The sequence below is a fragment of the Trachurus japonicus genome, chromosome 23 (genome assembly GCF_045865225.1).
Source record: "Trachurus japonicus isolate A0001 chromosome 23, Traja_1.0".
Lineage (NCBI taxonomy): Eukaryota > Metazoa > Chordata > Actinopteri > Carangiformes > Carangidae > Trachurus > Trachurus japonicus.
In genome coordinates, this window is record NC_140929.1 from 17,913,985 (window position 1) to 17,940,708 (window position 26,724).

The 26,724-nt window shown below is 43.5% G+C and overlaps 1 protein-coding gene across 1 annotated transcript; it reads right to left on the bottom strand.

The window, feature by feature from the left end:
- On the bottom strand, positions 1 to 25,507 carry LOC146962825 (uncharacterized). Its single transcript, XM_085769504.1, has 5 exons — positions 25,195 to 25,507; positions 5,231 to 5,422; positions 2,620 to 2,773; positions 2,331 to 2,516; positions 1 to 879 (listed from the first exon to the last, which is right to left on the bottom strand). Exons 1-5 carry the CDS (start codon positions 25,490 to 25,492, stop codon positions 543 to 545), a joined length of 1,167 nt encoding a protein of 388 aa, XP_085625630.1. The 5' UTR covers positions 25,493 to 25,507; the 3' UTR covers positions 1 to 542.
- Between the last annotated feature and the right edge of the window lie 1,217 nt (positions 25,508 to 26,724).

Here is a 26,724-nt window from a genome sequence, read left to right on the forward strand (position 1 = left end):
TTATTATATCACACACAGCTCTGGTTAAAACGGGGTGAGATGACAGAAGTTAAATCTCTAGCTTTGAAGCAAAATATACTGTATGTACCTCTGATGTTTTATTCAGGTCTAGATTAGATGGACTGCACCTCAGGAAGGCTGATTACATAATAAATATAAACTACTTTTTAAAAAAATCAACATTTCTGAGACAGTTGAAGTGCAGGTTAAACTGAATTAGTACCATATGAAGTTCTCTCCACATCCAGGCAGCACGAAGCCTTCTTGTACTGTAATTTCTCACGGCTAAAAGAAAAAAAAAGAAAAAAAGCAGGACTTCCTGTGGAGAACTCCCCTAGCAGAGAAGAGCAGCAGCAGCAGGTCAGTAAGAGTTATGGGGGAAAAAGCTCTGTGGAAGTGTTCCTTACAGTTCCTGGTTCAGCTGGAGAACCACCACACCAGCTGCACGTCTGTTCCTCCACAACCTGCCTGAGACACATCCTCTCTGTGTCAGCGTCAAGACGGCACGCGGCCCTGTGAATACGCAAGGTGACGTATGGCGCCTACTGCCACGGTCGCTGTGGTATGGGGTTGGGGTTGGGGTAGATGGGCGCCGGCGTCGGGTGCGGGTAGACGGGCACGGCCGTGTTGGGGTTGGGCGGGTATGTCGGGGTGGGGTACTGCGCCATGAGGTGAGGCTGGTGGCTGTGGGCGGCGCCGTGCGAGGGCGTGGAGGCGGTGGAGGAGGACGGGAGGTGCAGGTAGAGAGGGGCGGAGGGCGCGGACGGGGCGGAGGGCGCCGTCGGAGTGGGGACCCTCTGCAGGACCACGTGGGGGTAGAGCTGGGACTCAGAGCGGTAGAGTCCGGGCAGCGAGGCCTTCAGCAAACTCTCCTGACTCCTGGATGAGACAGAAAAGACAAAGGGTCAACTCAGTGACTGATGTTGAAGCTCCAATTCAGAGATCTGTGTGATACACCATGTAATCAGTGGTGGCTGGCCAATAGAGGGCTCTAGGGTGCCACCCCACCACTTATAAAGTCTTATTCATATTCTATAAAAAAACAAAAACAAAAAAAAACAACAACTTTGAAATATATGTATACACTGCAAAAAATCTTTCCAAGAATATTGGTGGTGATGGTGCGTTCAGGTGTATTTGGAAGTCGGAATTTCTAACATCTACAAGTATAATAGATAATAGCTAATAATAGATAATGAAACGTTAGGAGACAGAGTTGTTTTTGAGGCAAATGCAGAGACTGCTGCCCAAAAAATTACCCCCGACGGGAACGCACATAACCCTACCTCAAAAACAACTCTGTCTCATAACGTTATTATCTCATAGTGTGGTGAATGTGCAAGTCACAACTTGTCCACGAGAGCGTTTTGGAGTTGTTGGATTGTGTATTTGATGAGGGAAACCAAGAAATTAGCCTCCATAGCGTAGCTCTGAGCAGCTTGCGTCTCTGCCCCGCTGATCTAAAAACAGCTTGCACTGACAATTAAACGTAATGAACCTACAATACTCCTAAAACTATAGGGATTGTGGCAATGGGCTAATTTGCCAAAATGTTGAACTATCCCTTTAAAGGTAACATAGCTCCAAGTCCTGAGTTCCGACTTCCAGTGTTAAAGGAAACGCACCATTACTTTTTAAAAAACCTTTGAAAAATCTGTTTTCAGATATTTCTTGGCCCAGTCTGGATGTTTCAACTTATGAGTCTTGTTCAGTGTTGGTGGTGTTTCATCCTTCTTTGCCCTTGCCATGTTAGAGCAATGAACACCTTGTGTTTCTGAACTCTAGGTTGCTGTTCTTGAATATGGTGCACAGGAGGATGATGGGTTCCTGGTAGCTTTACATTTAGTTCTTTTCAAGTCTTTAGCAGTTATTTGTGTTATTTGCTTTCTTTATCCACACATTTCTTGTGACCCAGTTGACTATTTGCAACAAAATGTTTGATTTTCAGTGATCATGCCCCAATAACATAGCTACTTTAAGAGTGCTGCATTCATCTGAAAAGCATCTTACAATTTTTGACTTTTCAGAGTCTGTTAAATCTCTCGACAATCTCTCGACAAAATCGCCCATTTTGTCTGAGGTTAAGAAGTTGCCTAATAATTATGCACACCTTAATATATGTTGATCACTTTTGGCCACTCCCTCCCTCATTACAGAAATACTCATCACCTCCCCCAGCAAATATTCAAGTTCATATAGCTTGGAGTTGAAAAATATGTATAAAAATGATGATAAGGTCAAAATATGCACTTGCCTAATCATTGTGCTGGCGGTGTATAAACTAGGTGAAACTGAGACATAGCTCGTTGTGAGTGCTGATGGTATGTTACCTCTGGTATCCTCTGTTCTCGTATCCATTGAGGCCTCCAGTGAGGTAGAGGGGGCTGTCTGGGGCCAGACGGGGGTTCATCCTCTGGGAGAGGTGGAAGATCTTTGGAGGAGGGAAGGCTTCCCATTCACCCTCCTCCCTCTCCAGCCAACACTCACTGCGACGGGACGAGTGCTTGTCCCTGCGCCTGTGAAGGGGAGAACATTATCAGCTTCCTGCTTCCCCTAACACCAGGGACCAGAGAGCAAACAGTGAAGTGAAGGAGATTCATCCTTCCCCTCCGACTCTACCTGCTCCGTCCCTCCTTCTTGGCTCGGTCTCTGCTGGACCGTTCCTGCAGGCAACAGATGAGGAAGGACAGGGACATGGCGAGGATGACGATGCCGCTCACCACCGAAGCCAACACGGCCACTCTGAGACCACGGTCCTCCGGCCTGGGGATGGCTGACGGAGGAGAGGGAATGACACCGAAATGTTACAATACTGAATTCATATGCATTCACTTCCTGTTTGCTCCACTTCTTTGTTGTGCTTCTGTGCCATGACCTCCAGCACCTCCAGTGAAGCCCACCTTCCCTCAGGCAGGATCTCTGCTGGATGAATACAGTTACAGCTCCGCCCTGCTTCCTGATGTTGATTTCACATAACATGTTTGCACGTTGAGAAGGAAAGTTAGAACTGTTCCCAGAGCATAAAAAGTTGATGAGATTACAAACCTAGTTGTCATTGTTCACATGGAGCACAGGAGACTTCACATAGGATTTATTCAGGAGGACATTCTTTGTGTTCTTCATTTTATCATCGGTGTCTGCTAAAAATAGATTTACAAGCTTCACACCTTAAACATGGTTAATATGGTGTACTCTATAAAATGCTGCAGGATCAGCTACTTCTATTAGCCACACTGAACAAAAAGCCAATGGGATTTTCCATTGTCTTTTATAGAGATTGATTTTCATGTTCAGTGGAATCCTGACTGGGGTATTTACTGATGCATGTCATGTTGTAGAATAAAATCCTGATGATGTGGTGGTTGGAGTCATATCTAGTGACTCTTTGGACAGGCCTCATCTCCTAAAGAAGCTCTGATGTGGTTCTCTGGACCCACAGCACTCAGTCGACCAATCATAGCCAGAAACACACAGGTAGCTAATAACCAATCACTGCAATACAAATAATTGCAATTAATGATTTAATTGTCTTTTTCTGCTTGTCAAACCCTTGCAGCATTTCTTTAGATGCTGGTTTTTCAGCCATACTGAATAGCCACATTGTCTGTCTCCAATATTTTCCCTGTTAAGGGTTTTCTTTGGAGTTTTTCCTCAGTGGATGTGAGGGTCTAAGCCTTAGACCCTCACATCCTTAGACTCTAAGGGCAGAGGATGTTGTTATGGTGCTACTGTATGTAAAGCCCTTTGAGACATACTGTTTGTAAAAATGGGTTATACAAATAAACTTGCCTTGCCTAACGTGCGTCATCTGGTTCTGTCATGTTTATACACAGTATACACAGTTGGAACTTTGTTTTCAGACACGTTCCTCTTTTTATTCCTATAAAAAAAAGTTAATTGATGTTTAATTTTCACAGTGATACGTTTGATCAATAAAGTTTTGAGAAGATATACAATTTATCTATCAAGGATAAATCACAGTCACAATCATTTCATGAGAAGATGTAAAAAAGTATTTTTTTCCAACTTCAATAGCAACAGTGTATTTAGACACTCGTCTGAAAGCTTTAGGGATAACCAACTGCTGGGACAGAACTGCAGCCCTTTTTCCAAGTTTGGCTAATTTGGTGGGGTGGTGGTGGATCCGTAACCAGCTGATGTCATTACAAAGAGCACCAGTCCAACCCATAGACTGTAAAAAGAATGGACGTAGCGTCCGTGACGTCACCCATTGGTTTGGGGGAGTCTGTTTTGTGCCGCTACTACGGGGGTTTGAACCGCGCCATGTTGGATTCTACTTGCCATATTTGGAGCGGTGCGGCCGTTGGCCGGCCGAGAACCCGCCCACTGGCCTCGTAGCAGCGGTCGCCGGACCTGTCACTCAACGGTTCTGCGCCCTAATTGGCCAGAACTTTAAACCTAATAACAGTAAAACGGTAGAGTTTAAAAAAAATTCACCCCCCTCAGAGTGTGTGCGGGGGTAGAAACTATCGGTTGAGACCAAAAAAATGAAATGTACCAGGCTGTAAATATGTTTTTTAAAGCTGTAAAATCGGCTATTTTAACATGGGGCTCAATTGGAGTTGCTCCCTTCTGGAGCCAGCCCCCAGCGACAGCCCAGGGGATTGCAGCTTTTTGAACGCGGAAGTGAGCTTCACTTCTCAGACCGACAACTGCCCCCTTGGTCCAACCTCAAATGGTGGGAAACCATGAGGAAAATATGACATTTCTGTTCATTTCATCCAGCTGTTTTTATACAGATGAATGAAAACAATTTTAACAATTATGCAAATTGCTAAATAATTGTAATCAGCTCAAATGATTGCAATTATGTAATAACTGTGACAGGCCTAAGTTTATTTTATAGCCCATTTCTACAGTTTGTCTCAAAGGGCTTTACACAGCATCATAATAACATCCTCTGTCCTCAGACCCTCACATCCACTGAGGAAAAACTCCCAGGAAAACCCTTAACAGGGAATGGTCCCCATTTTGAGACATTGCTGTGGAGTAAAGTTCCTTAAACACCCTGCGGCCCCAAACAGTTGCCTGTCTTGCTACTGTCCTGACAGAGGTTCTCCACCCTCTGTTGTGTATTCTGAGTCTTTACAGACCACTTACATGTTCAAAAAAATAAGCAAAATGGGTCTAATGGGTTTAAAGACTCTCACAAATTACCAAAAGATGATTGTAAAATGATGCTGGATGTAAGTCCAGTAAAGCTGCTCACCTTCACAGACAGGGAGGTAGTTGCTCCACTGTGCTTTGCCGTTCCTGACATTACAGTAGATTTTGTCGCTGCCGACCAGCTGGTATCCGTCTCTGCACCAGAAGGTCAGCGCGCTGCCGACTGACACGCCGGTGCCACTTTCAACGTAGAAGGAACCCCGACGGGGTGGGAGGACGGGGACACAAGACAGACCTTAACAGAGAGGAGGAGACAGCATGAGACACATGTCACAACATGTCCAATGTTCAATCGATCTTTATTATCCCCATGGGGCAATTGTCTGTGCAGCAAGAGGTCAACACATACGTACAGACCATGCAGCAGCACAAATGATACAAATATAAATAAATACTCATAGTACAGTGCGATACTTAAAAAGCCATTATAGCATCGGTAAAGGAGTTTTAGGCAAAGCATGACCCGAAGGAAGTATTGAGAATTCCTTAAACAACGGGTGGGTTGTGTCGGCCAAGATCCTGTGGGCCTTTGCTAGGGCCCTTGCCTAATACAGGACTGAAATGTTGTTAATGATACCTGTAATCTTTGTGCAGACTTTAACCTGTTCCTGATCAGATAACTTTTTATTATTATGAAGTTGCTTAATTTTGGGGGGAAAAGTCTAATTAACTACAAAGGTGACTTGTAACCAGCTGCAGGTTTTAAAAGGGATAGTTCAACATTTTGGCAAAGCAAGCCGCTCAGAGCTATGCTACGCTAGTTTTTTTCGAGGCAAATGCAGAGACTGCTTGCTGAAAAACTGTTTTGGAGTTGTTGGATTGTGTATTTGATGAGTTTGATGAGGGAAACCAAGAAATTCCATTAGCCTCTGTAGTGTAGCTCTGAGCAGCTCGCGGCTCTGCTCCACCGTTCTAAAAATAGCTTGCACCGACAAATAAAGGTAACGAACCTACTCCTAAAACTATATGGATTATGGCAATGGGCCAATTTGCCAAAATGTTTAACTATCCCTTTAACTTAAACAACATGAGAATCTGTGAGAATCAGAGCTGCCTGTCCTGTTAGTGTGTTGTCAGCTTCTTGCAGCTGGGTGTGGACTGGCTGGTTGATGGATTAGGTGACTGATGGATCAGAAATGAGCCCTCTGACATCTACAAACCCTGTGAACTCTGCTTCACCTCCTCTGTCTCCTCTCCTTTGTCTCCATCTCCATCTTTCTACTTTTCTATCCCTCTCCTCCCTCTCTTAGTTTTTTTCCTTTCTTCTCTGTCTAGTCAGACACAGACTCAGCGTGGGCCTGAGTCTGTGCTCTCAGATTAGTAGTTACACTGGACACAGACACAGAGAGAGACAGAGACAGAAAGCACTATTTTTATCTTCCTCATGCTACAATACGCAAATACCTCAGAGAGATCTCGTGATACAGCAGCTATTGTTAGATTGTGCTGCAGGGATTTTTCAGGCTCTCAGGAAATCGCATGTAAACCTACAGGATCAAGAGCTGCGCAAAACATCCCGTCATTTTTCAAAGAGATCTTTGCTCCAGAGGAATACAAAAGAGGATTATGTCTGCGCTGTAGCATTAGAAGACCATATGATGGCTGCAGGCGCTCACAGGGTTACTGTCTGATCAATGCTGATCACTCGGCTGCTGGGATTTGTGGCTGATGAATTCTCACTTGATTCACAGACGCAAATATTCAGTGAAATAAATGAGACCGTTCAGCCACAGTGTGGTGTTGTATTACAGAGTAATGTAAAGATGAAGAGGTGGACGTAGCCTCCACGACGTCACCCACAGGTTTCTGAAGAGTGGTTTTGAAAGTCAGAGTTAGCTGCTGAGCTGTCGCCATTTTGGCAGTGTCTGGCTCTGCCCCATTGCTCACAGCCAATAAAAATATGATCAAAGAGCTGTGACTTTACTGGTTTGTGGCAAGCATAAGTTTTCCCACCTGTCACTCAAAGACACCACGCCCTAGAGAACTTTAAGCCTTGATGAACTGTAAAAAGTCAGGAAGGAAAAGACCAAAACTGTGTTTGCATCAGGCTGTAAACTTTTGTTGTTAAAGGGGAACTATTTCTCTTTTTCTCTAAGGAGCTCCCCCTACAGTTTTGGAGAGTATGTTTTCACTGTGGTCAACACTCAGGTCTGCAACTGGGTCCCTTTAGAGGGCAACTATGCAAATCCAGTTCCTTTTTCACAGTTTTCTTTTCTACAGAGCTCCCCCTACAGTTTTGGAGTGCATATTTTCACTGTGGTAAAAACTCACAGCTAACCCTCCTCCCTCCCCGCCGGGCCATGTGCATTTGTTGGTGAGAAGGCAATTCATTGAGCGATGACTACTGAGGTGCGGGTAACGTTAACGGATGACTGGGCGTGTTTGTGTCGTAGTGCCGTAAAGCAGTCCATGTTTCTCGCAAGACGGACCTGGGGCACCAGGTTGGAGGCTCTGGTCTAACAAGGTTGGTTTTTGGCCAAGAGAAAAGTCATTTAGGGACCGTTCGTTATTTATGGAATGGGCCACCGGAGGAAAATGGGGGGGGGTCATGTCATAATATTCTTTGTTGAGGGGTGGGTCCACTAAAAAAAAAAAGGTCAGTGAGGGGGGGTCATTCAACATTTTGTCTGGAGGACACTGCAATGCCCAAAACAAAAACAAAACAAAAACGGGACATTTCAAAGCTGCAAGCACTGATGACAATAGCCATGTTTCCATCCAAAGTGATTCGAATTACTGGGAAATGCGCATTAAAAGAAATTCGAATCATGTGTGTTTCCATCTACGGACTTTGCACCCCCCCCCCCCCTGGCTGGACGGACGGACTGACGGTCTGATTTGAACACATTAGCGCGATTTAGCGCATATGTTTATTACCGTAACGCGACCCGTGTGTGTGTGGGAGAGAGAGAGAGAGTTGCGCCGCCCCAGACTTTAATGATAAACTCTGGACGCGCTGGTTGATAAGTTTGGTTTTTACTGAGGAGGAACTATGAAGAACTGTGCAGTAATCACATATGTGTGGGGGGCTTTTATTTTGCCGTGGCAATGCGCCACAATTAATTAATTGTTGTGTGACAGCGGAAACCCTGATGTTGTCTTGTGAGTGAACTGCAAACATGGGAGCAGATGGGGTGAAAGTGCGCTACGTCACACTTGATTCGCATACAGCTGTTTCCATCCCATTCGAATCAACCAAAACCCGGCCATAGCGAGCGTCAGTGTTGCCAGGTGTACGATAATTATCGTATTTGTACGATAATTTGGCCCTCTGTACGATGTACGATCAATAATCCCAAAAAAGGCCAAATGTACGATAATTTGACCATTTCGTGAATGTGTGGTTGTAATCAGCCTGCCGCAACTATCTGCCGGATTTTTTTTGTGAACCCTGAAGGCATCTGTTCCCATGTGACAAGGTTCCAGCCAATCACGAGTGACGTTCATGCGTTTGTCTCAGAAAAACGAGCATGATTGGCTGAATGGTCAGCTGCGCCCGCCCCATGAGACGTTCAGGTCGGGTCCAGAAGTCAAGCGAGCGGAATTCAAAACAGAAGAAAGCAGGGAAAATGAAATGAGAGCCCCTGAAGGAGACAGTAAGGCCCTTGCACACTGAGTTCTTGTTTTTTTGTCCGAAACCGCCGCACGTTTATTCGACATCATGTAATGTTGATCATGACTCTGAAATTTCGTTCGTCCATCTGTCCGTCCGTGTGTGTGTGTGCGCGCGCGTGCGCGTGCGCCTGCAACCAAATTACAACCAAATTGGTTGTCGTTTTTAATGTGTGGCTTCAGGAGAGCTAAAAATCTACCACCACTAAAATAAACTGTGTGATCATAATTAGGTTTATTTGCTCTTGACGTCCTTCAAGGATTGGATGACCAAACATTTTATTTTTCTCGACTAGTTAGCATGGATGTATGGTTAAAGGAGGGGGGGGGGGTGTGTGATGTGGTGCCGTAAATCCATTCCGTACTGACGTTACAAAGCCGCGAGTGCCTGTAGGACGCTATTATACACAAGAGTGACTATAGTGCATCAGCATATTTGACTATAGTGCATCAATAGGCTTGTTATTTTGGTTATAAAAGGTGTACGATAATTTCCCTCAAAATACGATAATTTTATGCCTCTGGTACGATAATCCTACATTTCCCACCTGGCAACGCTGGCGAGCGTATTTCATTTTGTGCGAATCAGGGGATTTTAATGCGAATCACGGCGTTTCCATCATCATTTTCCGATGCGATACATCTCGATGCGCATCTAAACAGCTGATGGAAACGCACCTAATGAGAGCAACGGCCCCCGAATCACAACGTTATTTTATGTTGCCCTGATCTGCCCTGAGTTGGTTTCGAACCCGGGTCTCCCGCACCGCAGGCGACGATGCTAACCGCTTCGCCAAGAACTCAATAAGGGCTCTGCCCGCGGCTTAGCACGTCTTTTATGGGTGAGTGAGTTTAACTTCAGTACCATACAGAGGCTACGCTGCCTGCCTGCCTCATTGCGTAACTCTACATAGTCTGAGCAGCACGTACGCTCACGTTGCTTTTGTGAATTGTAAACAAACAGACACCCTCCTCGGTTTTCGCGTCCAGCAGTTCAGCGGCTAATTCAACTGCAGTGATGGATAACTGTACCGGAGACAACTTCATGAACTACATTTGAGGAATAAACGGCAGCTTTTACCTGACGGGAGACCAACGCCTGAGCTACGGTAGCTAACAGTTAGCTGGTTTTACGTAGGGGAGAGTGGGGTCAAGTGTAACACTTTTGACTATTTTCTGAATTTCTCTGGGACTGATTCAACTAGATATGTCATTTTTTGCTATGTTGTAGTTACACAAGTCTAGTACTGTCTCATAAATTTATTCAGCCCCATATATTACACAAAGAGTACAATGTTGATTTATTTCAGAGAAGTCAAATGTTACTGTTGAGCTGCAGGGTGGGGTCAAGTGTAACACCATGGAGGGTCATGTGTAACACACTACAAAACAACCACAAATAAGAAAATAACTAAAGTTTTATTACATAAAGTATTAATTCAAAACATTTTCTTATCTTAAGTAATCATATTAGCTCATGTAAATTTGATAATATAACGGTGTAATGAATTCTAGCTAACGTTAGCAGTGAAGCCCATGTTGTTGTCCCTGAGGTAGCCTAAACCTCTGCTAGCTACTCCATAGAGTATCTAAGTATGTACTAAAACATTGAGTAGGTTTGCTTAATTAAAAACAAGTAAAAACTGCGTTGTGATGCAAATTGTCATTGCTGAAAACAGTGTTGTCAAGGTGTTACACTTGACCCCACCCTTGTCAGCTAGCATAAACCCCAATGTGCTAGCTAGTAGAAGGCAATGAATCAGATGGCACTCATTTAGGCTGTTAGCTAAGACATCAGGCTTCAAAGTGATATAACTTGAGGTTCATTGCCTCAAGAACTCAGGACACCAGTTAAAATATACAGCAATTTTGAAAAATTACTTTCTAACCCCAAAAACAGTGTTTTCCTGATAAAACCTGATGGGGATCAGAAAATGGGCTGATTTCTTCCAGGTAGGCAGAGGACCATAGTGAGCATGTGCAGACTAGTGAATATCATGACTCTAGCTTGTTTCTGACTGGGTGAAAGTGAGGTGTTACATTTGACCCTCCGTTACACTTGACCCCACTCTCCCCTACTTTCTCTCTCTCTCTTTCCCTCTCTTTCTTACACACACACACACACACACACACACACAGTTGTCTGTCATATCTGTCGTAAACCTTGTAATAATACGTTGTTGTTGAGTACGGTTCACATTATTGTTGCTTCGGTTTGAGTGTGGATTAATTGTTAATGGCTTGTTGTGTAATGTGAGCTGGTCCAAAATCGCGATTCTGTTATTGATGAGTTGGGTTTTAATAACAGCTGATAAATGGCATGGATTGATGAGAAGGTGTTGCACACATGGTTGTCAAAATGAAATAATGTAGTGTCACGCGCTACGTGATGCGATGTCACGTACTTGATGGCTGGGGGGGGGGTCATGTATCTTTTGATAAGGCTTAATGCAGGGTCATGTTAAAATTTACTGACTCCGACAGGGGGGTCATGTAAAAAAAAAAAAAAAGTCCTGTGAATCCCTCCGGTGGCACTGATGATAAATAACGAACAGTCCCTTAAACATCACAATTACTCTGAAGCTGTTTAATAAAGGTAAAAATCTTGTATAGTTCCTCTTTAAGTTGGACATTTTCACATGGGAGTGCATGGAGACTGACTCACTGTTGGAGACTCACTCTAGTGGTCAGTAGAGGAACTTCAGTTTGTGGTTCTTCAGCATTGGCTTCATTGTTTTGCCCTGAAGGTTGATGCTTAGTCAGCGAACAGCAGCTATTTCACACAAAGCAGTTACACAGCTGTGCTGACATGTGATTCTCTCCCCTTTGAGCTCTGGTCTCTAATGTGTTTACAATCTGTTTTCAAAGGAATACATATTTTGTCTTTTATATGAAATTAATTTTAATGCAGCTTTTAAATTATTATCCTAAACTCAGTCTTAATTAGAAAAGAAATGAACGGATACACAGAAGGATAGAATGGGCAGAGATGACCAACTGCTGGAAGGCACGTGCTGTTGTGGTTTGCTTTGCTGTGTCAGTATTAGTGTAATCTATGTGTGTGTATGTGTTTGAGAGAGAGAGAGAGTGATATGTCATCCTGGTATAAAACCCCTTGAACATGCAAGCTGCTCTCTGCTGATTAGTAGCGACAGATGGGAGGATTTCTGCAGCGGTGGAGCCAGAGAGGGAGAGGATCCCGTGATCCTGTGTGAAGATGACAGCATCCCCTCCCTCACACACACACACACACACACATATGCACACATCCAAGCACACACAGCAGACACGTGCGTTGTGGGTACAGTACAGGGAAACAAGGACAAGTAGAGTCTGTTTTTCAAAGCAGAAGCTAAAAGCCATTGAGTTTCCCCTGGGAGAGCCCACACTGATGTTAGAGTTGTGTGGTCAGCAGCTGCACACACTGAAGACAGAGGCTGAGAGCTGAAAACCTCTCTGTAGACAACATGAATAATGTGTTTTACAAACTCTTGACAAACACACCACCCTGTTGTCTCAGCTCCACTTCACTAACAGTCCTTGTAAACACAGGCCTGGATCCTAGTTTATTCATTTGAATGTTTCCAGGGAAATAAAATAATTAAAAACTATTCAATTAAACTGATTGATACTTGCTAAGACTGGGTTCAACAGCCTGAAGTAAGAGTCGATTTTTTTTTTTGAAAGCTTCTCTTTTTTTTGGTCTTCTTTCAAACAAAACTTTCACTATATGAAAAATAAATCTACTCTAATAAACTAACTGTTGTTCTATGGAAATGCAAGTTGCCCAGTGAAATAATACCAAGGGGATTGCATTTGCATTTGTAATGAAACAGATAAAATATTGTTTCTCTCTTATCTGTGGAGCTTGTTTCAGCACCAGGAGCTGCCACATGATGTTGATTATTGATTTTAATTAATCTATAAAATAGTTCTAGTCCAGGAAGGGAACATTGGTTTTTGGCTAATATTTGCTGGTTGTATAATTTCTGGTCTGGGCAGTGTGACAAGATGTTAACTCTTCAATATTTCACAGTTTTAGCAAACACTTTGACTGTTTACACATCCAACAGACACACTGCAACAGTGAAGTTGAGTTTGAATTCTGGCCACTGGAACAATAATATTCACTTAAAAAACAAACAAACAAAAAAAAACTTCCATAATAATTAAGTACTGTAGGAATGATCCAAAGCAGGAAATGAATAGCACGTTATCACTTCCTGTCCTGGTCCTTGAGTTTCTGGTTTATTGAATGTATCTTAGTGAGATGTCTCGGAATCGACTACATTTTTACTCGGTCTGTTTTGGTCTCGGTCGAGCTGGACTCGGGTTTTGTGTGACATCTTTTTTACAGTAACCACAAATGTCTCTCTGTTACTCGCTCACTTTGGTTTAGATAGATAGATAGATAGATAGATAGATAGATAGATAGATAGATAGATAGATAGATAGATAGATAGATAGATAGATAGATAGATAGATAGATAGATAGATAGATAGATAGATAGATAGATAGATAGATAGATAGATAGAAAGAAAGGAAGGAAAGGAAATTCTTCTGCCATGTGATGTAATTCAATAACTTTAAGACAATTAAAATTGTTCTACTAAAGTATCTGCTTGTGTAACCCACAGTAATGGTCTTGGTCTGGTATTTTTATTTTTTTTATTTAACCTTTATTTAACCAGGCAGAATCATTAAGAACAAGTTCTTATTTACAATGATGGCCTGGTATGATCTGGTCTTGGTCTTGACTCGGTCTCGGGTTAGGTGGTCTTGACCACAACACTAGGCTGGATCTCAGTAGCTAACAATCCATTGTTAACAGCATTAACAGCATCAGCTAAAACATTTACTGCACAGGTTCTGGAAACTTACACCAGGCCATGGGTCTTAAAGTGGAGTGCAACACACACACACACACACCCCACTGCCAAAGAAAAAGCCTTTACCTCCGTAAAAGCAGATAAAATATTGAACATATTACGTGACAGTGTGTGTTTTAAGACTCTAGCTGAGGAGCATTTTTTTTACTGGCTGTTGCCACGCCACAGCACGAAACTCGTCTCCATCCCTATAAACCCCCGAGACACTGAACTAACACCTACATCACTGCAAGTGGACACGCTGTAGTAAACAGAGAAAAAAGGACAACAACGGCAGTGTGGAGCGAACAGACGGGAACATCGCTGCTGGAGCCCAGCACCAATAAAGAACAGAGTGAATGCGGGAAAGATTAAAATGTGTGTTAGGGTTTGGTGTGTTGAGGTCAGTTTAACTGTTGTGTGTGTGTATTGTCTACATGTTGACTCTGTGCTCTGTTTGCTCAGTCCTGTTCATCTGGCCCCATTCAGAGAGCCTCTCTGTCATTGTGGAAACTGGGGGCTGTCAATCACAGAGTTCAGTTGCCAACAGGGTGCTAATACACCTCTGGACAATCCAACCTGGCAACCTGACGCTGTCAACCAAACATCCCCTCTGCTGCATTATTATCTAAAACCCTCCCCACTCATCCCTGTCAGGGAGGCACTCGGAATAGTTTGTGATTAAATAAAGATTAGACTCACTGCATTAAAGATTCAAACACACACACACACACGCAGGGGGTGAGTGAACACAACACTCGGTGGATGTGCCTTTGGCCTGCGCACATGTATGAGGAATGTGAGTTACACATGTTGGGTGACTGAAGGTAACACACACACATTTCTAATGTGGCAGCGCTGAAGGGTGGATTGGTTCCTGCCGAGGCGCCTCGAAACCTGATTGACTTTGTTAATCGTTTTCGGCACAGATTGTTTCGGGCGGGTCTGTTGGCAAAAGAAAAGCTGGGGCAGGCTCAAGTGAAAATGAAAGCCCAGTATGACCGGGGTACGGTGCGTCATGAGTATAGTCCTGGGGACCAGGTCCTCGCACTGACTCCGCTGGTCACGTCACCATTCCAGGCTAAGTTTGTTGGCCCATACACTGTGTCTGAAAAAATTTCTGATGTTAACTATCTTGTCGCTACACCAGGTCGAAGGAAGTCGTCCCAGTTGTATCATGTGAACCTGCTGAAGCCATATTACCAACGCTCGGGGCATGGTGAGTGCGTAAAAGGTGACGTTGGTGCAGCGCTCGCTGTGGACACCTGTAGTGTGGCGCAGGAGACAGACGGCGTTCCTGAGCCTGATGACAGTTTGTTGAGTGGTAGGTTGAAGAATTCTGAGTCTTTGTGTAATCTGCAGTCCCTTTTGTCACATCTGTCTGAAGAGCAGCGGGTCGAGTTGTGTGATTTGGCTGGAAACAGGTGACGAGAGCTTGACTCTGGAGTACCTCATCAGCTTGCAAACCTTTGTTTGCTCTGTTAAATGAATCAGTCCAATTACAGAGAAGGTCTGCATCTGATTCCTTTAAAGTGGAACTATGCAAGTCGGTTGCTTTTTCTCTGTTTTAGTCACTCTACAGAGCTCCCCCTACAGTTTTGGAGTGCATTTTGGAGTGGAGGTAAAAACTATCAGCTAGCCTTCCTCCTTCCCTTCAGGCCATGTGCATTTGTTTTCAGTGAAACTGTCGAGAGGGCAATCCGTGGAGCAATGTCTATTGAGATGGGTAACATTAACAAGAGATTATGGATTTGTTGAAGACAAGTGCTGAGAGACCGGGTCGTAGGGGCTGATCTTGCAATGTTGGTAGAACGAACAATTTTGTTTTTGTTGTGCGCGACATACATCTGCCGAACAGTTTTTTTTAAATTGCCTGTTTCTCGACTGGGGCGGTGGGGCTAAGTGTTCCCACACTACATGTACAACTTTTTTTTCCATCAACCCCCGCGAACCACTTTAATGCCAATCTGTGGAGAGCGATCCAAACAGATCACAGATCAACAATGATCCGTTGCACCACTACTCCAAAGCTATTTAATTAAGGTGAAAACCTTCCATAGTTCCTCTTCAATAGCATCTTTGCATCAGAGCCAGGAAGAGACTCCCTCTCTTCTGTGCTGGTTCAGTTTTCCCTGGATAAACAATGGTTAAAAATACACTTGATCTGAGTCAGATGTTACCAGGCAGTGGAGGTCTGGGTTGAAGTTAATGAAAGCTGGCATTCTTGGCTGACGGCTGACTTGTTTCCTCTCGTTTATCCTCGTGTTCCTGTCCGATTCTTCTTCCTCACTTTTTCTCGGTCCCTTTTTCTCCAGCTGCTCTTTATGTGATCTGACCTCAAACAAACAAACAAGCCTCCCTCCTCTCCATCAGCATGTCTATTTCTGTGGCACCTCAATGATGCGTGGTATCACAACTGATTACCTAACCCCCTCCGGCTCCTGCTCTGCTCCTCACAGAGTGTTCCCATGCAGACACATGAAGGCACGAGTGTTACAGTGAAGGAATGTAACTTACTGTGTGCTGACATTAATAGAATATTAACAGACATTAAGTCACTTTTTTTTGACTAGTCACATTTCTGAGGGATTACATGATGCCAGAGGGAAATACCATCAGTCCCTGAAACCCTCAGCCTGACGTAGAACTGAGCTCAATGAATGTCATGAAAACAAAAAAGTTCTGGTACTCTAGTGCACTTCAACAGGCAGCAGTCAACAAAGTAACTCGACAGACACACAAGCTCTTGAAGTCTACTTTCTGCTCTTGCGTGTTCAGCTGCAGTGTCTGTCACTTTGTTTTGCAAGAAGTCGAGTACAACTCCATCTGGCACTCAGTCTGAAAATGTAGGAAATGGAATCAGAAAAACACAGAGCAGGCTGTTAGAGATGGAAGAACCACACTACAGACAAGAAATGACAGTGCAACAGTGTCTGATGAGGTTTTTTTTTGGTCCAACTAGAATCACAGTGTCATGGATGTGTCCTTCCATCAGCCACAGAGTAGGAAATATGGTCAGGCACAGTGAGGTTGACCTTTGACCATTTGGACCAAGATGACAACTCCACTATGTTTGACTTCTTCAATTATGGCCAATGAGTTTGGGTGTTCCTATATCCTTTTTTGTTGAATGTTACTGTGCCTTAAACTTTGACCTTTCTCCATTGAAATGAGTCCTTATAGTCCAAATGAGTGTTGCTAATGCTAAATCTGAAGAAGTACCTGATTCACAAGAGTGGGATGGATGAATAGATAACATAATGATAATATTTTTTTTCTTTGTCAAGAACTCTTCCTCAAATTCAAACTTTATTGGGAAATAATATGGTTACATGTGTTTTTACAGTTATAAATTTGTGATGAAACTTTATATTGGTTAGCTTAGCTTAGTAGCCACCTTTTTCCGAACGTCAAAAACGTAAGCTGGTTTTGCTCCTCCTTTGGAATTTTATGTTTACGTTTCCATGGTTTCGGTAGTCGCGGTAAATGCATGGATTTTTTTTTTTTCAATGAAAATCTGTAAAACGCATGGATCATCACACCAGCTTTTAACAATGGGTATCACACAAATTGACATCCGTGTTAAAAGCCAGCGTTAATAGATCCATGCGTTTACTGCAACTATGACAACGACTGAAAACCATGGAAACTTAACATACAATTCCACCAAAACCGGTAAAAACCGGTGGATAAGGAGTAGAAACGGGAGGAGACAGGTGGAGCATGATTCTTTCCCATAATGCCACAGTCACTGAATTACTCACATTTTGTTTATGTGATCTGCACAAAAACCGCATTGTTTCCATTGGCTGTCTCTCACACAAAGCCCCACCCACCACCTTTGGATGCTGATATATATAATAAGTAAACTGAACTTCAACCTCTAATGCTTAGTTTGTAGTTTCTGCCAAAGATCTCTTTCTCAGTTGTATGTTTATCTACACTGCCTCTTCATCACTTTCATTCCTCCTGCTCTTCAAGTTGTTGCCATCCTGCTTCAACCTTCTGGGCAGAGAGAGGGTTCTTGTCCGACTCTCCCTCAGCGTCTTTGTTCACTTAGCGGTGCTAGTTTTAAGCCGTGGGAAGGTAATAATGAAGTTGAGTCACTGCCAGCAGCCATATTGGATTGACAGGCAGGAGACAGAAGTAACTCTCTGGCTGAAGCTCGCCAAGTCCACAGGGCACAGTAGTGACGATAGTGTGTGTGTGTCACTGACAGAAATACCCCTGGCTCTGCATGTGTGGTTTTTTTGCTATGGCTTGTAGAAACTCTTCTTGTGGGGCATCTTTGCCAAAATGTTACTGCGTCTCACCTGCAGAAACTTGAAGGACGCTGCAAAATACAAATTAGTTCTTGTTGTAGTAGGTGCACCTCAATAAATGAGAATATCATGGAAAGTTCATTTATTTCACTAGTTCAATTCAAATAGTGAAACTCATATATTATAAAGATTCATTACACACAGAGTAAAATATTTTATGTCTTTATTTCTTTTAATTGTAATGATTATGGCTTATATGCAATGGAAACCCAAAATTCAGTATCCCAAAAAATGAGAATATAGTGAAAAAGTTCACTAATGTATCCTAATGATGTCACACACTAATCAGCTGATTAACTCCGAACAATCTGGTTCAGTAGCTTCACTATCATGGAGAAGACTGCTGACCTCCATCATATTTTACTTTATGCAGGTGCACCTGTAAGATTGAATTCAAACTTGTGGAACGATGAAGGCAGATTTTCTGACACTGCTGCACTGCATTTGTGAAAGAAAAAAAAAGAGAGAGATCAGGGTAATTGCCTTCAAACTATACCTGCCACCAGTGACTGTGTGCATCTGTATTCCTGTGTGTTAGCGTGTCATTAACAGGATTTCTTGAGCTAGAAATAGCCAGGAATAGACAAAGGTAATTGGCTTTGCCTGTCAGTTAATCAGATTAAAGGCATTGTAACGCTACACATTTACGTTTTAGGCTTTTGGCTGACAATCTTATCTAAAGAGACTCAGAGTGAAGAATAAGCAGCTTAGTGTCATCATCAAGTGGATGCTGTATTTAAATCTGCACATTGGCGTTTGTTTGCGTTCGAGAAGTAGAATCATTTCGGAACATTTAGCCACTGGTACGGACAAGAACGTGTAAAGAAAGAAAGTGTAAATGAGCAAATATATTCCCGCAGAAACCAAGATCTAAAGTCTGAGAAATGCTTATGGACAAACGAGGACAAAGAAAAAGAAAAAAAAAACTTTAAACAGAAGTCAGATTTCACCACAGACAGGTAAGGATTGACTGTGAACTGCTGCTTGGTTGGATTAAGAGGCAGACTGCCTACTAAGTAACTGATATAGGCCTCTTCTGGGGATTAACACTAACATTAACTCTCACACACTGTGCAGGTTAATAGGTTGTGTTACCGTGTTAATGGTGAGGCAGGAGGCTTCAATAAGACTGAATACCACTTTATACCACTAGTTCACTTGTTTTTTTCATTTGATCCAGTTGACATAACTCTGCTTCATATTATTATTCTGACCAATACTCTACAGGTATCACTATTCCTTTACCTCAGGTTGAAGGTACAGACAACTGTCCTGCAAAAGCTTTTTCCCCTCTGCCATCACAGCTCTAAATAACATGCGATAGTAACTGTATTCTTTATAATAACTGACCTGCTCTTTTCTTCTATGTCTTGCCTATTCTGTTGGTTGCCTGGTTATGTTTTGTTCATTTGTATATGTTAATTTTTGGTGGTGTATGTGTGTTGGTACCGTATGTAACAAACTGTGGAAATGAATTTCCCCTCGGGGACAATAAATTATGAATTTGAATCTGAATCTAATCAGTACTTTCTACCGTCCTGTGTTTCCTAAAATGAACTCTGATGAGCTTTGGTTCATTGGATCATGTTGATGCTTTTTTGTTCCTTTGTGCCTCAGAAGTGGTGAACTTGCCTTTTCTAGTCTTATCAACCATTCAAAGTGCTCTACAAAACAAGCACACACATTCAAACATCACAGCCATAAACACATTCATAGCTGCACTGATTGAACAGCCGTCAGGGGCAATTTAGGGCTCAGTATCTTTGCCGAGGACTGGAGGAGCCAGTGACTGAAGCACCAACCTTTAGACCTTGAGTTATGACGCCACTGTGCCTAAGTGCAGCAATCAACAGCTAATTGGTAATCAACAGCTTAATTCTGATCAACCCTCTTCCAGTATAATGAGTCACAGCTTGTATCAACCGAGCTCTGCTGATCAAGTCCTCCAAGTGTGTGTGTTCAATGAGCAGGTACAGGAATGGAGGAGACTCTCAGACTTTGACGACCCTTAATGCACATTTCAAACTGTGTTTATTGGGTTTTTGTATCAAAACATTTAGAAAGGAAGAGGGATTGTTCAAAGATCATTTGGCAAAAGCAAAAAAAAAAAAAGCTATGGCAACATAATGGTTTATTTGCTGAAAGTGACAGAATCAGCTTAAGATGGATAATGATAATAAAGATGGTTACAAGTAGACAATGACGAGTTGTAAGAGTTAGCTAATATATGGTTAAATGGTTCATATATGGTGTTTAGATGGCTTAATGTAATGGGTGAACAGTTTAATGGTCATGAATGCATAGCTTTAAAGGGATAGTTCAACATTTTGGCAAATTCTCCCATTACCATAATCCCTATAGTCATAGCAGTAGGTTCGTTACCTTTATTTGTCGGTGCAAGCTATTTTTAGAACCGCCGAGTCGAGCGGCGAGCTTCTCAGAGCTACGCTGCGGAGGCTAATGGGATTTCTTGGTTTCCCTCATCAAACTCATCAAATACACAATCCAACAACTCCAAAACGCTCTGGTAGACAAGTCGTGACCTGCACATTCACCACACTATTAGATAATAATGGAACGTTACGAGACAGAGTTGTTTTAGAGGTAAATTCATGCAAAACAGCTGATGCACGTTGCCTTCAGGGACAGTTTTTCAGCAAGCAGCCTCTGTATTTACCTCTAAAACAACTCTGTCTCGTAACGTTGCATTATTATCTCATAGCGTGGTGAATGTGCAGGTCACAACTTGTCCATCAGAGCGTTTTGGAGTTTTTGGATTGTGTATTTGATGAGTTTGATGAGGGAAACCAAGAAATCCCATTAGCCTCCGTAGCGTCTGAACCTAGCGATTATGGCGGCTCTGAACCTAGCGATTATGGCAATGGGCCAATTTACCAAAATACTGAACTATCCCTTTAAATTCCATGTACAATGTGTTACTTTTCCAATACTGACAGCATTAGCAGCTGTTTAGCCTACCAGTGCTGCCAAGAACTTCAGCAATTGTTGCATTTACCACACAAGAGATTACACCTCTGGAGCAGCTAAGTCTTCAGTGTGATGTGGACACTACAATGTCTCAATATCAGTAAGTGAGGAGACAAGGCCAGCTGGCCCGGGGCTAGCTGGTTAGCATGCTAACTTCTGTGAAAGAATAATAAATGATAGACAAAGGCTTGTTTTCATCAGCCCCTGGTGTAACAGGGACTCTGTCTCTACTGGGAAGTGAACAGCTGTTCACTCTGGTATCATTAATAGCAACACTTATAAATGGATTTTTTTTTAATAAACTGTCCCTGGAAAGACACTTGCAGGTTTATCCTCATTTAGTGGTTTTGATTTGGCAGCTTTATAAACCCTCTTTGTCCAAAAGCTCTCCACAAAAGCCTTCTATATTTAACACTGGATTTATCTATTTATTTAATTATTTATCTTAGTCTGATAAATGACGGGTTGAAAGGGCTTTCATATAAAAAACTAAAATGGCCACACACAAACACAGCTGCTGCTAATCCAGACCTGAAGGAGAGAGTCAAACAGGCTTCATGTATGGTGAGAACAAGGTAAATAAAGTGCAGCTTTCATCTGTTCAGGCCACACACACACATACACACACACACATCCTTGTAATGCTATCTTTGTGAGGACACTCATTGACATAATATATTCTGTAGCCCCCTTACCCTAACCTTAACCATCCAAAACAAATGCCTAACCTTAACCATTGCTCTTAACCTAATCTAAACCTAATCAGTCTTCAGTCAAGTCTTAACCCTCAAACAGCCCTCGGAAAAAGTGAGGACCAGCCAAAATGTCCTCGCTTCCCAAAAATGTCCTCACTCTGTTGGTTAAAAACTCTTTCCGGTCCTCACAACAGTTAGTACAAGAACACACACACACGTTGCCTCTGGGAACACCGATGTTAATCGCACCTCCAGGATTTTGCATTTTGGAAGCTCTCTCAGAAAAAGCTCTAGTTTTGGCATCATTCATGCATGTGGTCATTGTGGTGTGATGTGGCCGGCCAGCTGATCACCTGTGTGTGTGTGTGTGTGTGTGTGTGTGTGTGTGCGCATTTGTGTGTATGTATGTATGTATGTGTGCGTACGGTTCTGTGTGTATTTCTGAGTGTGTGTTATTAGTAAAGTATAAAGTGCTTATTCCTGCTCCGTCAGACAGAGCCGCCGTTATGAAACAAGCGACTGCGTTGTTTACTCTTTAAACCTTTAAGAAGATTGTTGTCGTTTGGGCCTAGTACGCCCATTTCTAATGTGTGTGTGTGTGTGTGTGTGTGTGTGTGTATGTGTGTGTGTGAATTATGTGTGTATAAGACACGTGAGCCTTGCATATTGTCATCTGCTATAGGCTATTTATGCATACACGTGAGGATATGGGCTGTGCGAGTGAGATGGGGTGGGCGAGCGACACAAGAATAAGTGTTGGAAAAAGAGAGAGACAGTGGAGAGAAATAAAAGAAGAAATAAGAAGTGACAGACGCCGAGAGAGAAGAGAAATAAGAACAACAAAACAAAGAGGGAGAGAAATAAACTGCTGGGGGAAGAAACAGTAATTAGCAAAAAAACAAGACAGATGAGACAGAGGTTGGAGAGAATAAACAGGAGTGTGAGAGAGTGACATAAAGACAGACAGGAGAAGAGAGAGAGAGAGAGAGAGAGAGAGAGAGAGAGAGAGAGAGAGAGAGAGGAAATGGGCAGAGGGAGCGGAGGAGAAGAGAAAGAGAGCTCATGCTCCAGTGGAGGTGAAATCATGCGAGCGCTGCTGCAGCTTTCTCTGCAGGCTGAGCAGCTCCAGAACAAAGTGTCTTTAACTGCATCACCTGCCACCTCACACACACACACACACACACACACACACACACACACACAAACACAAACGTACATATTTGCTTGTATGCACTCACTCTTCTATATTTCCTCAACAGCACAAAACTTGTATACTTGTGTGATGTGACGTATTGATTCCTACTGTAAACCTGCTGAGACAGCAAGTAAGACACAGCCATGTACTCACACTGACAACATTCCACACATGTATCAAACTATGAACGTGAATGAGTTCATGAATGCCTGCATGCTCTAGCACACCAGGTGACTTCCAGATGGTTACATGCTGTCATTCCGACGGGGAGTATACATCAGTCCGACTGCCCAAAAGTCCGACGGCTCATTTCTCCGACTACCCATTCTACAGTGTTAAGGTTAGGTTTAGGGTAAGGTTAAGGGTTAGGGCTACTTAAGTCGGAGAAGTGGGAGGTCGGACTAATGGACGCAAAAATAAAGAAATGTATGGTCGGAGAAATGGGTAGTCGGACAGACATCATGCGCCCCATTCCGACATCCCACCATTCCGACATACCGCTATTCCGACATGTGAACGTCCCACCATTCCGACAAGGCTTTCAATATAAGGAAATGTGCATTACTCAACAGGTGACTCCCTTCTTAAGACATGCTGATAAAGGAATACCCTCGTGGTTGTGCGTAATTACGCAGCAGAGCGCAGACAGGGTCTAGTCTGCCTGTCTAGCCTCTACCTAAACACCAACTCCTTTCTTCATTGCCTAAACCCAACCAGTGCAAAACCTTTTGAGGAAAAAAAAACGCTATTAAAGGAATTGTCGGAAAGGCAGGATGTTTAAAAAAAGAAAAAAATACCGCCATTCCGACCATAGGAGGAAAAAATTGTCGGAATAATGGGACATTTGAAAATTAAGTGTTGCCATTTAGACAATTAGAGGCCTACATTTTATGTCGGACTGGTGGGATGTCGGAATGGCGGTTGCCCCCCCCTTCCATACAAACGCACACACATCACAGCAGAGCAGGCGTTTGCTTGTGACTCTCCATCATGAAGTCTTTTGTTGTGTTTTGAAACCTTGTTCATAGTGTGTGAGGTTTTCAGAGCGGGTAAGTCTCCTGAATGGCTGCTCAAGTGAAAAATTACAAACCACCCTCCAGTGAGTCAGTGAAAACAGCAGACATCCAGGCACTCCTGTAACTTTCAAAGACGTTTTTGGTAAAATGTGATATTAGACCGACCACAACGTCTTAGCTGTGTTTTTTTTTTTTAATGTTGATGATACTTAAGTGTTGGCAGTAAATCCTGACCTGTGTTTGTAGCTGGGTTGTTTACCCTGGCTGCAGTCATAGTTACCTTTATGGGTCAGGAGGGTCAACAATAAGCATCACATGAGGTATTCAGGGTTGGGGCTGAGGTCAGGCTCAGGTCAATAGAGCTACGTTTCAGTTTTGCTCTTGCTATTTGCTATTAGAAACTGTTAAAGAGACCCAGAGGAGTTTGCTTTTGGTTATAAAAGAGTCTCATATTAATGTGGATGAATCTACGTTACCCACACTTGTTAATGGGTCCAATGTGATAAATATATTGTTTTGTCTTTTTAGTTATTTTGATATTATTATTTAGTGGTCGACTAGCCCAGCATTTCGGTTTCCCGGACGCTGCCCGGCGAGTCATGGGAATAACGCTGCAGAATCGCTAGTTGGCATCGTTTATGGTCGGAACTACGACGGTATCTGATCGTCTTGATTTTCATTCTTGATGAATGAAAACATTCTTGGCAAATGTTTTCGCTTTCGTCCATCTTGCGACAGCCCAAGAATTTCACCGTGCGCACGGGGGCTCATGGGAAATGTAGTGTGAAAACACACTTTCCGAAACTCCTCGAAGTCCCTTTAATGCTAATGTTAGCTACGCAGAAATAGCAAAACTCAGAATGGAACACAAACACACACACATTTTTCATCACTGAAGACTCACACTGCAGCCTTGAATTAAAACAGAGCTTATGTCTATACAGTAAATATACTTGAATACTTTGGAGTTTTGTATAGCATGGGCGTAACACCATCAGTCCTTGTTTTCATGGATTCACTGCAGGCTAGTGTGAGCCGTTATCTTATGAAACAGTCAGTCAATTAATCGATTAGCTGAGCAACAAAATATTGATCAGCAACTGAATGCCAAACTCTCACAGGTTCCATCCTCCTTTTAGTCATGTAAATATACTATAGTATAGTCAATTTTTGAGACCTGTTGATTTGAATGGACTGATGTTTGTCACCATATTCTTCTCCTCCACTTCTCTCCATGTCGACTGAACTCTACAACTTTGTTCATGCAGAGACACAAGAGGAAATGGTCGGGTGAGTGGTGGTGTACTAACCTGTGTAGTTGCTGGTGATGCTCAGAGTCTGTGCCTCTGTCAGAGCGTCCGTCGTCGCCTCTGTCTCTGCTTCCGCCGGAGTCCCAGCTTCAGTCTGCAGGTCCGGCTGCAGCTGCACCGTGGTGCCGGCGGTCCATTCCTCCGGCAGAGACGACGTGGTGTTGGTGGCAGCGGCGGCGGCTGCTGTGCTCTGGGGGAGCTGGGGGCTCACCGTGGAGCCGCTGGCCAGGACCAGAGCACAGAGCAGGGGCCACAGCAGCGTCCAGAGCTGACCGGTGGGACCCACTTTGGTAGACATGTGGTCAGACAATGACGAAGAAGAGGTTGCGTGTGAAGAAGAGGAAAGGAACTCACAGCTCCATGGTCAAGAGTTGTGACTCAAAATGAAGAGGAAAGAGGAAAGTTTGCAGCTTCCCTTCTCTTCTTCTCGTCCTTTTTTTTGTTTCTGTACTTTCTCCTGTTGTCGGATTAATTTCCTGCTGTCCTGTCCTCCTCTTCTCCTCTTCTGTCCTCCTCACTCCCTTCGTGGAGAGCGGTAAACTCCCTCTGTGTAGCCGCTCATGATGCTGCCGTGCTGCATGGAGCAACGAGAGAGAGAGAGATGAAGTGAGGGAGTGTGTGTGTGTGTGTGTGTGTGTGTGTGATTGCTCATGCATATGTGTGTGTGTGTGTGTGTGGTAGATCCAGCTGTAATCTGCTTCCTCTCTGCTCACTTGCTGTTGTTTCCTCCCCAGCCTCCTCCTCCTCCTCTCCGTCCCTCAGCTCGCTCCCTCGTGCTCTCACTGCTCACTCGGTCCACTGCTCTCTCTCTCTCTCTCCCTCTCTGATCTCCAGCTGGGCGGACTGAGCTCTTGCATAACAGTAACTTATTCACTGAGCTGTGCTGAGCTGTAACTCATGCAGCCTTAAGTCCTGATATTCCTGGTTGCCACCCTCTGGTTTCCCTCTCTCACTCATGTTTCAGTGTGTCCAGCTCTGAGCCGGTTGCAGGCGTTTCGCAGGAGTTTCCAGGAAAAACCATTCGTGCTGATCAATTTCGCTATTGGATTGGTGCCACCAGGGAGGTCACACACTGGAAGTTAGAATTACGCCAGTCGACTGAGAGGGGTTTGAACGATTGTAGTCGTTCAAAGTGAAAACTCAGCAGAAACGCCACGGTAACGGGAGAACCCACAGAGTGGTGCTCCTGTCTTGAATCAATCCGGGAGCTGTCCACACGGGCTCTGTAATGGCCTTCATTTCACTCTGCTCTGCGCTGAGAGCTGCCAAAACACAGGTGATCTACACTCAGTACTGTGCCTGAATACAACCTGTGTAGCCCAGTGCATCACTCAACTAAGTGGCCAGCGGAGGGATTCCAAGAGCGCCTAAAATGTCCAATGAGACGGCTTGAAACTGGCCTATAGGTACGCTAAAGGAGGTGGATACCAGGGATGGGCATTTCAAGCAAAAGCACTATTCCATAATCACCGGGAACTATTCAAACATTCTTCAAATATTTTAAATCAGCGACTGAAAAACAGTTGTCCG